Source organism: Panthera uncia, chromosome D4 (genome assembly GCF_023721935.1).
Source record: "Panthera uncia isolate 11264 chromosome D4, Puncia_PCG_1.0, whole genome shotgun sequence".
Classification (NCBI taxonomy): domain Eukaryota; kingdom Metazoa; phylum Chordata; class Mammalia; order Carnivora; family Felidae; genus Panthera; species Panthera uncia.
This window is the reverse complement of record NC_064807.1, coordinates 40,658,511-40,674,522: the sequence shown is the minus strand read 5'-3', so window position 1 is coordinate 40,674,522 and position 16,012 is coordinate 40,658,511. Positions and strand designations below refer to the sequence as shown.

The following is a 16,012-nucleotide window of genomic DNA, read 5'->3' as shown; positions in this document are numbered from 1 at the left end:
AGCCAGTTTCAAAATTAATTCTTTATCCTAAATAGTAGAAAAACTCTTTAACACTGCCAAACTTGGGGGAAAAAATCTATCATGTACATTTAGATTGTCTAAAAATATATATGTTATCTTGATCATGGAAGCAGTTTTTTACTATAAAAAGGATGTTGTGGTTATTTCAACCTTTTCCAATTTGATTTATTAAAAATTTTCCTTCATAATCCAAGAGGAAAAAAGAATTACTCCTATATCATATCTAATGAGAAAATTAAAGTTGATTTAAGATTTTTAATATCAGTACTTGTTCTCTCAGCATTTTCCTGGCCCCATTGTATCTGACATGAGTGTTTGGTATTGCAGAACTCGGGAGTAAGATTAAAAGATGGGACCTGACTTCAGAGTCTAATGTTGCCACTTAACTAGTCTTGTGACCTTGGATAAGTCACAATTCTAGTCTTTATTTTCTTCAATTTTGAAATGGGGAAAAGAACAATTAGCTTGAGGATTTGTCAGGAAGATGAAATGAGATAACACATGGGAAACTTTGGGACCCAGTAGGTATTGAGTAAACTGTATATCCCTTTCTTACAGCTTGCCCTTGGGAAGCTTGAATTTGGGGGAACAATGAGGTAAATTTAAATGAAATGTTTTAATATCTTCAGTTAAAGGAAGGGAGGGTAGGCATTGGCAGACACTTTTTTTCTTTTATTTTTTTCCCTTTTTCGATTTTTTTCCCTTTTTTTGGTTTTTTTGTTTTTGTTTTTGTTTTGTTTTCTGAGAATCCTCTTGTGCCATCCATTAGTTTTGCATTTTTGCCACTCTGCACAGTTCTCACCAGGTTGGCCTTTGTGGATGTCAGTACATTGCTGTTATTTCTGTGATACCAGTTACGGTTAGCTCTAGACTGGAGGCAAAGTTGGGAAATTCAGCTGAGTTCTGTGGACATCTGTATCATCACTTCTAATCATGTGCCTGAATGGAAGCTTCCTGCCTTATTATACTCATTATCATTATCATTTGGTAGTAGAGCTTGAAGCTTGATTGTGTAGATAAGACCCCCACCTCTGTCCCTGGCTTTGTGAATATTCACTTGTGTTCATGGAATTAGGGTCATACTAAAGCTGGTAGTGTTTACACCTCTCAGAATCAAACAAAATAGTAGCAAGCAACATACATGTACATCTGCACAATATTTTATCTTCATTTATAGTCTTGCATAGGGCTTGAGAACTATTGAGCAACATGTGCTGCTTTTAGTGCTTTTTAAGCCTGTATTATGTTTTATCAGAAGTAATTGTGTTCTCCTGTGTGGTACTTCAATATTGTTATAGATGACCTTTGATTAACATTGTTATTTTGCTTAACATCTAGTTTCTTTTAGCCAATCCTAGTTTGAACATACTGCATCTTCAGATCTAAAATAAATATTTGGCTTAGCATTTATTTTCATCTGTTACTAACAGTAAAAGAATGAGGATTAAAAACTAACAACTTCATAGCTACCTCTTAGCTCAGCTGGTGTGCTAGACATGGTACCCATGTTATCTTATTCAATTATTAAAAAGCATTCAGGGCAGGTACAGTTATTTTTTTTACAGATGAGGAAATAAAGTTCCAAAATCTGTAACCAGAAAAGTTTACCCCAAAGTCTTTGCTTTTTCCTCTGTCTTAATTTTTAATCCATCTGTAACTTAAGGCAGCTATTAAAAAAGAAAGAAGAAAAACAGTAGTTGTACAATCTTCTGGGGATTTTCTTCTTTCAAATTAAATTTTATAAGGAAGTCAATATGTAGAACTGACAAAAATCAGAGGTGCTTTAAATGGAAGGGGTACAGCTACAGAGTCCTATGTTTTAGGCCTCTACCAGAGATCCATTGACTACCTGATCAGAAAACCAAAGCCTAGTACTCCCACACTTCCAAAAACGAAGGCACAGCAAAACCTTAGTTTCCCCATCTGGGAGTTAAGGGTTTTAGTTATTATGAGTTTGGAGGTGCAGTTATGGGGAATTCATAGGAAAAGCCAATATCTGCATAATTTTATTATATTTTTAAGTTTTTTGTTTTTTTTTTTTTTGAGAGAGAGAGGAAGAGAGAGCGCGTGAGCACAAGACAGGGAGGGGCAGAGAGGAGAGACAGAATCTCAAGCAGATTCGGCACCATCAGAACAGAGACAAATGTCAGGCTCAAACCCATGAACTGTGAGATCATGACCTGAGCCTAGATCAAGAGTCAGACCTTAACCAACTGAGCCACCCAGGCGCCCCTGTCTCTGCATAATTTAAAATTTTTTTAATGTTTGTTTATTTTTGAGAGAGAGAGAGAGACAGAGTGCGAGTGGGGAAAGGGCAGGGAGAGAGGGAGACACAGAATCCAAAACAGGCTCCAGGCTCTGAGCTGTCAACATAGAGACAGAAGCAGGGCTCGAACTCGAGCTGTGAGATCATGACCTGAGCTGAAGTTGGACGCTTAACTGGCTGAGCCACTCACGCGCTCCTATGCATAATTTTATTTTTATTTTTATTTTTTTAACGTTTATTTATTTTTGAGACAGAGAGAGACAGAGCATGAACAGGGGAGGGTCAGAGAGAGAGGGAGACACAGAATCCGAAACAGGCCCCGGGCTCTGAGCTGTCAGCACAGAGCCCGCCGCGGGGCTCCAACTCACAGACTGTGAGATCATGACCCGAGCTGAAGTTGGACGCTCAACTGACTGAGCCACCCAGGCGCCCCTATACATAATTTTAAAAGAGAATATATCTAAGAGAAAAATAGTATAAGTTAAATGCCAATGTAAAAAAAAAAAATTAGTTATGTCATTGTACAGCTTTTCACATATTAATTTTCAGGGCATAGATTTTGTTTAATCCATAGCAATGAAATAATTTTACTGTGGGAAAAGTCATAAAAGACCAAGTCACAGTTTTCTGTCTAACTGGAGTCTGTGTCTACAAATATATCCATACTCTACTTCAGTATGAAAGTTTTTGGGCTTTATATTTGCTATCTGCAAAGGTATATACGTATATATGTGTAAGTGTAAAGATGAAGAATATTGATAGATTTAACTGAGAAGATAATGTAGAAAACACTATTTAAAATAAACTGCTTGTAAAACAAATTAATTGACATGGTAATTTTGTAATATCTTTATAAACCAGGAATTTCAAGTTTTCTAACTTGTTAAATTTATACTGGGATTTTATTTTATTTTATTTATTTATTTTTTTATTATTATTTTTTTTAATATATGAAATTTACTGTCAAATTGGTTTCCATACAACACCCAGCGCTCATCCCAAAAGGTTCCCTCCTCAATACCCATCACCCACCCTGCCCCCCCCCCCCCCCCCCCTCAACCCCCCGGTTTGTTTTCGGTTTTTAACAGTCTCTTATGCTTTGGCTCTCTCCCACTCTAACCTCTTTTTTTTTTTTTTTTTTTCCCTTCCCCTCCCCCATGGGTTTCTGTTATGTTTCTCAGGATCCACTTAAGAGTGAAACCATATGGTATCTGTCTTTCTCTGTATGGCTTATTTCACTTAGCATCACACTCTCCAGTTCCATCCATGTTGCTACAAAAGGCCATATTTCATTTTTTCTCATTGCCACGTAGTATTCCATTGTGTATATAAACCACAATTTCTTTATCCATTCATCAGTTGATGGACATTTAGGCTCTTTCCATAATTTGGCTATTGTTGAGAGTGCTGCTATAAAGATTGGGGTACAAGTGCCCCTATGCATCAGTACCTATACTGGGATTTTATATAGTACTTGATTAGAAATGTAATTTCTATTTCATTAGCTAGTGTGGTGGGAAGAGTCTAGACTTTTGAGGCAGATTTATCTGCATTTCAGTTTATCTCTTTTTTATGTGACTTTGGAAAAGTTTTGTAACCTCTCTGAACCTCAGTTACTTCACTTATAAAGTGGGACTTAGAAATCATGCCTGTAAAGTCTGGCACAGAGAGAGTGAGCTGTTTTGGTTGTTATTAGCAATTTCTCCTTCTGTTATTCTTGTGGTTAGTTTTCAAGCCTTATGCGGTGTTGACTTAGCGTCTCATTATCAGTGGTGGTACTCGGTTCTTAGTATTTGTATCATGTACATACTTGGCCTTTTCATTGCTGGTTTAAAAAGTACTTTTGTTGAGGAAAATGAAGATGGAGACAGATCTCTCCTTTCTTACTCTTCACTGAGAATCAGCCACTGAGCAGCATAATTCTAAAATCTTATGTGGCTTTTGGGTACTTTATGAACCTTTTTATGGTAACCCAAGTAAGACACTGATTGAATTAATACATTTCCATTCAGAGGACTATTCTGTTAACCTCTCTTCTTCCTAACCCATGCATGCTTTTGCAGGGGACTTTTTCCATCCTAACTGAGGTTGCTATATAAAGTGGGAATGCCAGTGCCTAGATATGCAGGCTATTGGTAAGCCTAAGAGCCTTTTTGTCTTTAAAACAAAGAAAAAAGAACAATTAAAACAGCAAGAACAAAACTAGAAGCCTGCCCAAACCAAAAAATACAAAAAAAAAAAAAAAAAAAAAAAAACCCCAAAAAACACAACCTTTTATTTTCTGAAAAGCTTAGTGCTTTTTAAATGCAGAATCTAAACCCTGCACCTTGGTTTTAATTTATAATAGTTTAAACTTTTTTTATAGTGTTTGTAGAAAGGATATACTCATTTTCTACAGATCTGATTAAGTAAACTGCAGAAAGTAAAAATAAAAACTTTCTGAAAAGCTGCCACCAAGGAACCATTTCATTAACATCTTTTTAGTCATATTTTCATTTGCAAAGGAAGGATAGGTGTCAATAGCATAAAAGGATTATGGATACATGACTTGCATTTTAAATTTTACTCAGCCCTATCATAGATAACTTTTTATGTCTGTAAATCTAGATGTCCATCATAATTTTTAATGGATTCCTAGTAAATCATCGTACCATAATTTATTTAATGGACTCTTGGTTTGTGGACATTGAGATTGTTGGCAGCTCTTTTCTTTTAAAAGGAGTGTTGCTTCAATATGCACACTCTTGTTTGCACTTGTATTCTTACTTCCTAAAGATGAATTCTTAAAAGTGGTGTTGCTGGGGAAAGAGGTATAATTTTGCAGTTTAAAACAAAATTTGGTAAACCTTTTCTATAAAGGAATCAAGACTAAATATTTTAGGCAGCCATGTGGTTTTTCTATCAACTATTCAATTCTGTCTTTGTAGCCACAGTCATATAGGCTGTATAAAGGCATAGGTGTAACTATATTTCAATAAAACTTTACTTACAAAAGTAGATCACAGGGTAGCAGTTGGCCCAGAGGCTGTAGTTGTCTACTCCTGGCCTGAAACAGAGGAGACACTGATGGGAGATGGAAATTTATCTCCGGTTGGCTATATGCTTCTCTCATAATATCTTAGAAATGTGTTCCTATCTCAGGGCAGTGTAATGGGTTGAGTACTTTCTTTCCAGGTATATGGCAATCAATACATGTTTTAAAGATCTTATTAAAGGAGGTTTTCATAACTGCTTCTACTTCAAAGCCTAGTAAATTTTAAACTAAGAGGCTTTATATGCCAGTATTTATTTTTATCATTCTTACGTTAGATTTCAGGATATGTTGACAACTTACGGGGCAGAGAAACATCTCTTCCATTTATATTGTAGAGAAAGTGTTGTACATTTTCTCATCTCTAGAAGATTGCTTTGATGGAGTCAGGTTTTAGAGGTATCCTCAAGTAAGCTGGACGGAGAGTCCAGCAAGAGAAGTTATTATTTCCATGGAAACATGCCACAAATCAACAGGGTGACATTGCATTAGTTACTGAATCTTTACAGGCCAAATTATACTCAGAAGAATGCTCTGTGCATAAATAGTAATCTCCTTGCATCTTGAATTTCTATAAAATAGGAATTATTGGCCCTTAACTGCCTTAAGGGTGTTTGTTGAAGATCTGGTGGAATAAAAGTACAGTTAAAATCACTGTATTTGTAGCATTGGCTTACTGGTGCCACTATGAATTTTAAGAGATTTATTTATTATTTATTTTGCATGTATTTGTTGACTATCTGCTGTGTGTGTGAAGCAGTGTGGTAGGCGCTATGGGGGAATACAAAGAGAAATAAGTTTGTTCCTGCCCTTAAGGAAAGAAAAACATATTTACAGTCCAAAGTTGTGTAGTGCTGAGATCCCTAAAGGGTGGTAGAACACTGGGGGAGGAGGTCTCTCCTGCCTGGGGGTATCAGAAAACTTCCTAGAAGGAGTGGCATTGGAAAATAGGAAGATTTCAAAAGTATAATGCAAGACAAGGTATTCTAAAAAGAGCAGCATGAAAACTATGTCACATTAGGAAAGTCCAAATCAGTATGCAAGAGACATCCAGTAGTCTAATTAGACTGTCTATTAAGTATTTGCCATGAAGGAGGAAGAAAAGATAAAGCTGGAAAGGCAGGGTAGAAAGAGCTAGGTTGCAGAGGGCCCGGAAGAAACTTTAATTGGTAATTTGTGGGGAAATCTAAACATCATCTAGGAGAATATGTTTGACAGTTGGAGTGGTGATACATGGCACTGGTTGATGAGTGTGAAATGATAAAGGTGGTATTATCACTTTAAGGGTTATGGCAAAGGTCTTAGCATGTACTTGTTAGAAATGATCTGGAAGGAGAGAGATCTGTGTGTGCGTGGTGGGGGGAGGCAGCTGAAGAGCTTGAAAAGGAAGAATGGATAGGCTTTCAGTAAACCCATTTGCTGGATTTGGGAAATAAGGCTTTTAATCATGATCTGTGGTTCTGAGTCTCTGTTGATAGGATTATGATGATAACATTGCCAAAGACAGAAGTTAGGGGAGAGCTGTAGTAGACAGTTGTAGAGACAGGATTGCAATGAACCTGTTTGCTTTGCTTGTTTGGCTCCAGGTGTTAAGGGACACTTGGAAATTTCTAGTGGGAGCTTGAAAGTGCAGGACTAAAATTCACATGAGAGGTAATGAATGGGGAGGGATTTGGGAGCAATTCTCATTCAAGTGGCCCATGAAACCTGGGAAAAGCATCACATCACCAAAAGGGAAGCCTGTAAAGAGAAAATGGTGTGTTATAGCATTACTTATCATTAGGTAACTTGGTGACATAAGTAGCTCTTTGTGTGAGGCTACTAACACCAAAAACAAACAGAAAAGAAAATTATGTGTTTTATCATTTATAAAGCATTCTGTTGTCTACTAAGCTGCTTCTTTTAGCCTCTAAAGCCACTAGATTTTAGCAGTAAAAAATATTTGAAAAATTACTTTGTAAGATTCCCCAAGGAAAATCTAAGAAATTCTCTTTTACTTTCTCTTCTCACCACTTGCTGAGACCCACCCCCCCCTCCCGTAACAAAGCAATGCCCCTGATAGGAGGGATTTATATTCACTTTTTAGCTGTCTGGTGCCGAGTATAGTACAGCATTTCATCTCCCCTAGATCTCACCCCAGTTAGGATCAGTGGACTTGGGATGGGGTGTAGGGGCTGTGGTTAGTGGGAGGGTGGACACTCTGTAGAAATCAACTTTGTACATTTTTGGGCATTTTCTCTTTTTGGGCTGAGGTCCTCAGCAGGCTTGGAGGGGTATTGTGCAACACACAGTATGACTTATGTTTGAATTGGGAAAGTTTTTACTGTATGGAACAGCAAGACTCAATCTGCTTTCCCGTTCCTTTCTTATCATTACCTGTGTTCAAACTTTGCATGCAAAGAAAACCACGTTGATTCATTGATCTTTGGCATGCTGCATTATGCACTTTGGCAGCCTGGTAAAGGCTCCCCTGGCTCTCCTGTTTACAGTAGTCGGAATTCCTCTGGTCTGTTGATACAATTTGTGGCCTCCTTCAGCCTCACTCTTCATAGTGAGTCTGACTCCTGTCAAATGGGGCAAGGGGCTAGTCCAGAGAAATCTGTATCTCTAGACAACCACTGTGCATTAAATCTAGTTTAAGTGCTTTGTATTTTGCCTCTTAAGCCATGTATGGCTACTAAAAAAAATTTTTTTTTAACCATATAAGTTTAATGGAGATGATTTACTGGGTAACTTAAGACATTGAGTTTTTTTTGGGGGGTAATATTTGTTTTCTCACTGTCTGGCACATAACAGTCTTGTATCTTATTTTCTCCCTCAGACTCCTTTTTCTGCTTTCTCACATACATTTTTTTTCTTTAATATTGTTAAACTTAGGGAGAAAAGAAGCCCTTTTGATTTGTACCATTTTGTGCCTCTAATGAAGTAAGATCAAGTAAAACACACCTATTTTCTTCAAAAGTAAATTCCTTTCTTAAAAAAAAAAAATAATGCCCCCCACTTAAAAAATTCAGTGGCTTCCTGATCATTACGCAAAATAGCCTCTTCCCCTCATTAGAGATAGTTACGTAGTTACATTTATCCTCCTTCTTGATCACTGTGGAAAACCAGGGAGGGAAACTGAGTGAGTAGAACAAACCCAGTGGCTGAGTTCAAGGTTACCTGGATCATTTTAAAGTGCTTTCAGTTTAAATGCTAAAGTTAATGTTTATCCCCAAATCATCCTCTTCTGATGTTTGCAGCATCTGTGGAGTCGGACAGACCACTGCGCCAATGGCTAACTCATTTTGGCTTTCTTACTTAAGAGCCCCCTTTAGAGTAAGATTATGGGACACCCTGGAACTTATGCCCTGATGCTTTCTTCTTCTTCCTTCTCTCCTCTTCCTTACTTTTTAAAAGAGGCGTATGTTTTCTTTTTTTCTAAACATTTATTAAAACAATTTTTTTCTTCATGTTTATTTTTGAGAGAGTGAGCGTGAGTGCGTGGGGGAGGGGCAGAGAAGGGGAGACAGAGGATCCCAAGCAGGCTCCACACTGAGAGATAGCACTGAGCCCGATGTGGGGCTCAAACTCCCGAACCACGAGATCATGACCTGAGCCAAAGTCGGACACTTAACTGACTGGGCCACCCAGGTGCCCCAAGAGGCATATATTTTCTAAAACTAAGTTATCATCTAAACTGCCTTCCCAGTTATTATTTATTTTCTTGTTTATTTAGGCTAGTGATTCTCCGATGTTAATGCTCCTCAGCATCACCTGGCTGGCAGGCTTGCATAAACAAATGGCTGGGCAGCACCCTGGGTTTTGTCACAGTGGGCCTCAGGTCTTCAGTCCCAAAGGCATTTCAGACACGTTCCCAGTTGATGCTAATAATGTGGCTTGGATGAGGAATATACCTTGAACCACTTGCCTAGACTGTTGGTTTTTTCTATCCGTTTGCTGGTTTGTTCAGTTTTTTTTTCCCCCCACCAAAAGGGTAGAGATTCTTCAGATTGTATTCGCCTATGTTTCCTGGAAGCTCTGTATATTTAATTCTTAGGTCAGGCCGCTAGCATGAAAGAGTACCCAGAAATTTGCCTTATGTTTTCATTGTGAAGGGCTTGGTTGGGGCAGGAGTGTGAGATGTGCGGCTTCTTGCTCCTTCCCCCAGTGAAGAATTTAATGCCCAATCTCTTACAGTTTCGACAGATCTTTATAGACTTTCTCAACACAGCATTCTAGGAAGCCTTCTGAAAGTTGATTGACCTGGCCCTTAATTGAGACTAATTGAATAGATATTATTTTTTAGTTTCCCTAATTGTTTATATTATTCCTTTGATACTTGAGGTTTACTTCATCTCCCCCAAATCCCTCTCTTGGTCTCAAACTTCTCAGCTCTCATGAGAGTGTGTGCTGGGGTGGGTGTGTGGGCCCTTATCATTTACTAGTACTGTGTCCCTACTGCATGCTTTATCTGTGTTATCTCCTTCAACCTAGCCAACCTTACACAGTAAAAACAATTATTCCCATTTTACGGATGCAGGAAACAAGGCTCTGGATTGGTATTTTACTGATCAGCTTTACAATTACTGCCTCTGAGGTTAAAGCAGAATTCTAACTCCCAAGCCAATGTTCTTTTCATATTACCTGCCTTTAGGATAGTTGGAGATGAGCCCTGAGTACAGAAGGAAACTTAACCAGGGCATATATAAGCATACTTGAAATTTCACTTAATGTCACTTGTCAGACTTGGCAATGTGGTGTATATGCCCATAAGCAATAGTCTGAAGTGTTAAATTTCCAAAATACTCAATTTACAAGAGTGATTGTAAACCAGTTGAAAAATAATCTGATTCTGTACTTTAAGTGTAAAGCCCGCATGGCACATTTACAAATAACTTCATTCACATTTTCTTCTTCAGTGCTAAAACCCCTGTAAATCAAGAATTGGATAAATAAGCCAACTCTCATATGGTAGGAGGCTTTTCTAGTGAAATACTAGCGTGGTAGTTGAGAGAACTTTGTTTTAATTTCAGTTTCACTCAATTTGTCAAATGTGGGGGAGGACTGTAGTGATGGACCTCAGTTTTCTTGTTTAAAAAGAGTATGATAGAAATTTTCGCCTCTCTTATTTGTCTGAGAGGGGAATAAATAAACACTATGTGTAAAGCCCTTTGAGGGCTCTGGAAGAAAGATTCTATGTAATTTCAACATTATTCATGGTCCATCAGGCTCTCCAGGGTGTCACCAGCAAAGAAAGATTTTTACATCCTATCCCACATTTACAGTATAAAACCAAGGTATTGTTTGTGGCTGTGAAAATCTCCTGTAATTGTGCCTGCAGAGGTGCTCCTATCACAGAGCCTAGGGCCCTGGCTCACCCAAGAGGGCCAGCTCCCAAGGCAGAGGGAGAGTGAACCTCAGTTAAACGGTACCTTGCTCCTGAGAGGATGTGCGCCCCGCCCCCCCCCCCCACAGTAATCATCTATGTCTGTCAACCTGTTGAGTAGCAGAATCACTTCCTTGACCCTTCTCTGCTTTCTGCCGCTTGATCCTGTAGTTCATTATTCTGAGATGACTCTAGAGGGGACTGTCCTCTGTCCTGCTCAGTTCTGTAATATGTCTCTCATTCTTACCGTGTTCCTATTGATACAACCCTGCCTCATCTAAGGCCTCTGTAAGAACTAGCATATTTCTGGCCATTCTGTATTGGAGACTGGATCAATACTGTTTCGACTCACCAGTTCCTTTCTGATTGTTAAGCAGTATTTTCGTTCTTGAGCTTTAGGTTTTGTATACCTCTCCCTTCTGAATCTTAGGCTGGGGTTCCACAGCTCAGAAAGGTTAGGCCCAGATTGTTGTCCTTTAGTTAAATGGTAGCCTGAAAAATTAGAATGTAAGTTATCTGTACATCCAGCAACTTAGTGCATCTTCCTCTTTTTTATTTTTTGTGTTCATTTGTTTGTAGCAAATGTAGTGTTTAGTGTACATCTTTATTTTTACAGTGTTGGGTAATTAATTTATTTCTTTCTCTGCTCTTTCTCACAAGAGCTCCTGACTAGCTTATTGCCAAATCTGTTTCCCTTAATGGTCTTCCTGAATTCTTTGTGTTATCTGAGTAATTTTTCCTCTTGCTGCTTGGCATTGTCTAGCCACTGAAATTAGGCTGATTCTATCCGTGCTTCTCTCTGGCTTGGAATGTGACAGAGCTTGTACCCAGCCATGTCCCTCAGTCTTCTGATGGGACTCTTTTTGGTTTTTCTCTCTCCTCTGTGTTTTTTAAAACAAATTTTGTCTGTCCACTCTTTTCCAAGTTTTTCATGGGTTCAAATAGTTTCCCTCATCCCTGCAACTGCTAGACTGAAGTCACCAAAACACACACACTTCAGAACTGATCCAGGCTTGTGGCCAGCTTAACTGAAGAGTCTTGAGCTGACATGGAAGTTAGTTTGTTTATTTAGGCTCTGATTTTTATAGTGCCTATCAGGCAAATGACTACCTGAATGTTTCATGTTTAAAAATGAAATTAAATTTCAAATGGGCTCTGACTCTGCAAGAAGCATCCCAAACTGTGTAATCCCTTTTCTTGGTAACATGTTTCGTTTCACAAGTTATCATTTCTGTGTCCCTTTGTTTCTTCCATTCGGTACACACACCTTCTGCCTCATTCAGTTTCAGTTGTTTTGAGTAGTAACTCCTCTTGTGGGGCTTTTTCAGTCTTCTTTTCAGAAGTCTGGCCCCTAACAATTTTTATGTGTGATCTCACTAAACAAAGAACTAGAGTGTGTGTGTGTGTGTGTGTGTGTGTGTGTGTGTGTGAGAGAGAGAGAGAGAGAGAGAGAGAGAGAGAGAGAGTGAGTGCGCGCGCGCGTGCGTGTGTGTGTGTGTGTGTGTGTGTGTATAGGAAGCCTGCCATATTTCCTCCCTGCCCCACAGAAAATGTGTTTTCTGGAAGCCCTTTTGACACTGAAGTGAATGCCCACTGGCCCTCCCTTGCTGAATTCCCCTGAGAGGGGAGAAAGGAGGAAAGAGAGGGAGGCCTTTATGCTTGTTGTCATATCTTTTGTTTCTGCTGATTATACACAAAGTAAGTTGTAAATAGCTCTCTCACACACCATGATTCCTTTGAGGTATGTCCTGGAGAGTAGATATGCACTCAGCTTCAGCTTACCCAGGGGATTTTAGAGGGTCCCTTTCAAGGCCTCTTACTTCCTGTTACAGTTCTAGCACAATGAAATTTAGATGAGTACCAGACAATTACCATTCTCATAATTAAACCTGTGGCATACTGTTCAGAAATATTAGCCGATGAGTTTAATATTTTTTATTGTTTTTAACATAAATGTTTTTATTTAATAGCAAAAGATACTAAAATGCAAAAAAGCATAAAAAAATATGATGTCCCCTTAGTCTTACCATTTTTCAGAGATAAAAATCACTGTGAAACATTTGTGAAAATCCTTATAGAGAACACCAGCATGAAAGAAAGCAGATTTGGAGTTCTCCAAATCAATTTAAATTTTATATTCCAGGAAAACCATGGTTAGGTACACACCATATTTTATTATCTTAATTTAAACTGGAGTGATAATAAGGAGCCAGACAATTTATGTCTGCTGTATCTGTCAGTCATGTTTTTGATCGCTTATAGCTAGCTGTCTCACTACTGAGGGTTGTAAATCAAAAGGCCTAATTGTCTAGGTGTGCAGAGTTAAAACTAATTAGGTTACCAACTTTTATATTTTTTGGTTTTTCCTTGGTATATTTTGATAAATTAAGAAACAGATATAGCTTGTTTTCCCCTTAAAATTTTTTTCTTTACCTGATAATGCCACTAAATGTAATGAAGGGGGAGGGAGAGTATTGTTAAATGGTGAACCCATTAGTAAAGCTGCAGCTTTGTTTTAAATCTCAATTTCCTAATCTTTAAAATATGGGAGTCCATTTTCATGGATCCTGATGGCTTTTTTTTCTGCTCAGAAACTCTAGGATTCTAAGTTTTTGAGTGCTAAGTCACGTCCCTAGTGTAGTTCTTTTCGTGATTTGGATTGTTGAAACACTCTAGTAGCCTGGCACTGTTTTCTTCTAACTTATTCACAGACCTTTTTGTTCTCTCTCAGAAACTGTGTATTTCTAAGTGTCTGACGTTGTAATTGAGTGTAATTGTAGTTGTTTAACTTTCTCCTTTCCTCTCAAGAGTGTTTATAAAATGTATTCTGTGGGGCAGAGGGTGGTAAAAAGGAACTAGAAACTTAGTATTGGTGATACAGTCAAATACTAGTAAGGTAAGTGGGAATTTGTTTTGTGTACATAAAATAAAGTATTATTTACACTTAATTTGCAATATATATATTCTGGCTCATGGAATCTGCTTTAATCAGTTAAGTCATCATATATATTGAGGTTTTATAGGAAGCTGTGTGTTGGGTTTTCTTTTCCTGTGGAATATTCTAAGATGAATTTTTCCCCCAGTTCCTCTATTGCCCCATAGGGAGAATTACTTATGCAGAACTCATTAGTGCCCCTCCATATGTCAGCTGAGGGGTGGCATCAGCATCAGCCTGCATGTGCCACAACACACATGCACAGTGTCTCTGCTCTTCTCCATGCCCCATTTCTTTCTCATTCCTCAAGTTAGAGGCTAAATTCCTTTCACATTGCTTATGTTGTCCTAGACCACAAAGCAAGTAGTAGGTCTTGATAACACACCTTCTCCACTTCCTTTGTCTTTTTTGTAATTTCTTTCATATGAAACACCAGCAAATGCCTCTAGAATGTAAGCCACTAAATGCAACTATTGCATGTTTTTCATTAACTTCTTTGAAATATGTTCTGTCTTTTTATTTTTTAAGAGGCCTCATGCTTTTTTTTTAAAGTTTTTAACAATTTATTTATTTTGAGAGAGAGGCTGGAAGAGAGAGAGAATCCTACTTTTAGTGCAGAGCTCAGTGTGGAGTTCGAACCCATAAACCATGGGATCATAACCTGAGCTGAAATCTAGAGTGGGGTGCTCAACCGACTGATCCACCCAGGCACCCCTGTTCTCAGTTTTGTCGAGCTAGTTACCTATACTGAAGCCTTGGTTTTGTTTTGTTTTGTTGTGTTGTTTTGTGTTGTGTTGTGTTTTGAATTGTCAAATGGAGATGCTCATATCCTGTAAGTTGCAAAGAAAAAAACAGGTTAATCTGCATGTAAGGTGCCCACAGGGTAGCATGACCACAAGTGCTCAGTAAATGTGACTCTCTTCCTTCTCCTTTTGGGCTCCAGTGTGAAATTTGTGGGTAAAGAACAGTTAATTTCAAAGAAAGATGATAATCTGCCCATGTCACCTTAGGGACATAGGCAAGAAGAGAGAATGCAGGACTTGAAAGAAATTGGAGAGTTGGTCCTACAAATGAAGAATCGGCTCAGTGCTCTTTTTAAATATTAGTAATATTCAGTGAGGAACTTGCAAAGTGGACTTTATTGAAAGTTGTTTAGATTTAGAGAAGTGAACTGATTTGTGGGTCAAAAGAAGAGGGAAATACCTTCTAAGGCAGCATACTTGGCTGAAAACTTATCTCTGAGCAAAGAAAATTGACTGGCACAGATAATCCTAAGTGGAGTTAAAGCACAGAACAAAACAGCAGAGGTGGGCTCTGATGGGGAAAGAAGACAGGGTGAAGCTGATTGATGGACCAAGATTCTGAACTACATAGTTGTATGATTCATAAAGATAGTGTATGTTTGGAAATGCTGAGTAGTGATTCAGAGAAGTTTTTTAAAAAGCAGAAAGCAGGTTTAGGTGGAATCTAAATCCTTTTGTCTTTATCTCAGAAAAAATCTAAAATGAAGTAAGTAGGTGACAGTAGGTGACATTTTGGGATGAGATCAACTAATTAGCTAATTTAGTTTTGAAAGGGAATCTTAAGTGGCTTTCAGTGTAGAATTTTAGATATAGAGAAATGTTCTAAATTATAGTTGTTATCATTTTTATTATGGAAACAGACATAAAATAAGCCTCTTCAATAAAATTTAGAGATAGTAAATAAATAACAAGTATTGATAAACAGAATCTGTCTGTGCTAACCTACTCCATGAATAGGAAAAATAAATTTGACCAGGTAAATGGTGAAAAGGAATATTATTCATTATAGAATGCAATGTTTTTCACTCTCACTTAAGCAAATTAAATGACAGAGGGGAAAAGAGTCACCAGTATCAAGAAGAGATTCTACATTTCTTTCTCTCTTTACTTTAACCTTCTCTGCTTTCATCCAGAGATATTTATATAATGCCTACTTTGTGCTACATGCTGTGGATACAAGGGGGAATAAAAATTTTGTATATCTTTTATTCTTGGAATTTACCTTCTGGTAGTTCATAAACTTGATTACATGGTATTTACAATATACTTGACATACTGAGTGTCAAAAACCAATGGAGTCATGCTGGCCTGTTTCATACCTGCAGTTGGGATGTCCCTGCTTCTTTCTGGATCTAATGTGTTTCTGTGCAGTTCTCAGCAGCCTCCACATCCAGCATCTAACTTGGCCATGTTCCCCCAGGTTCCAGTGGCATGTGCTGGCAGAGTGCTGGGTGCAGACTTTTGCCCAAACCTGGAGGAGCCAGACCAGAGGCTGGAAGTCCAGGTTGGAGTCTTATTGCTTTATTAGGTGGGGGTGGTGTGACAGACACAGTGGTCCCTGAAGGCCATACAAGTATAGCAGGGCCAT

General features: G+C 38.2%; 1 protein-coding gene across 5 annotated transcripts in view; it reads left to right on the top strand.

Annotated features, from left to right (window-relative positions):
• The window catches only part of BNC2 (basonuclin 2), a 432,990-nt gene that overhangs the window by 165,663 nt on the left and 251,315 nt on the right, over positions 1 to 16,012 (top strand). The window contains exon 3 of one of the 5 annotated variants that reach the window (XM_049618382.1): positions 15,845 to 15,928. The exons of 3 other annotated variants lie outside the window; for them this stretch is intronic. In XM_049618382.1, coding sequence (XP_049474339.1) covers positions 15,845 to 15,928 — 84 coding nt within the window. Of the gene's footprint in view, positions 1 to 15,827; positions 15,929 to 16,012 lie in introns of those variants that run through there. One more of the 5 variants, XM_049618149.1, reaches the window with a different exon arrangement.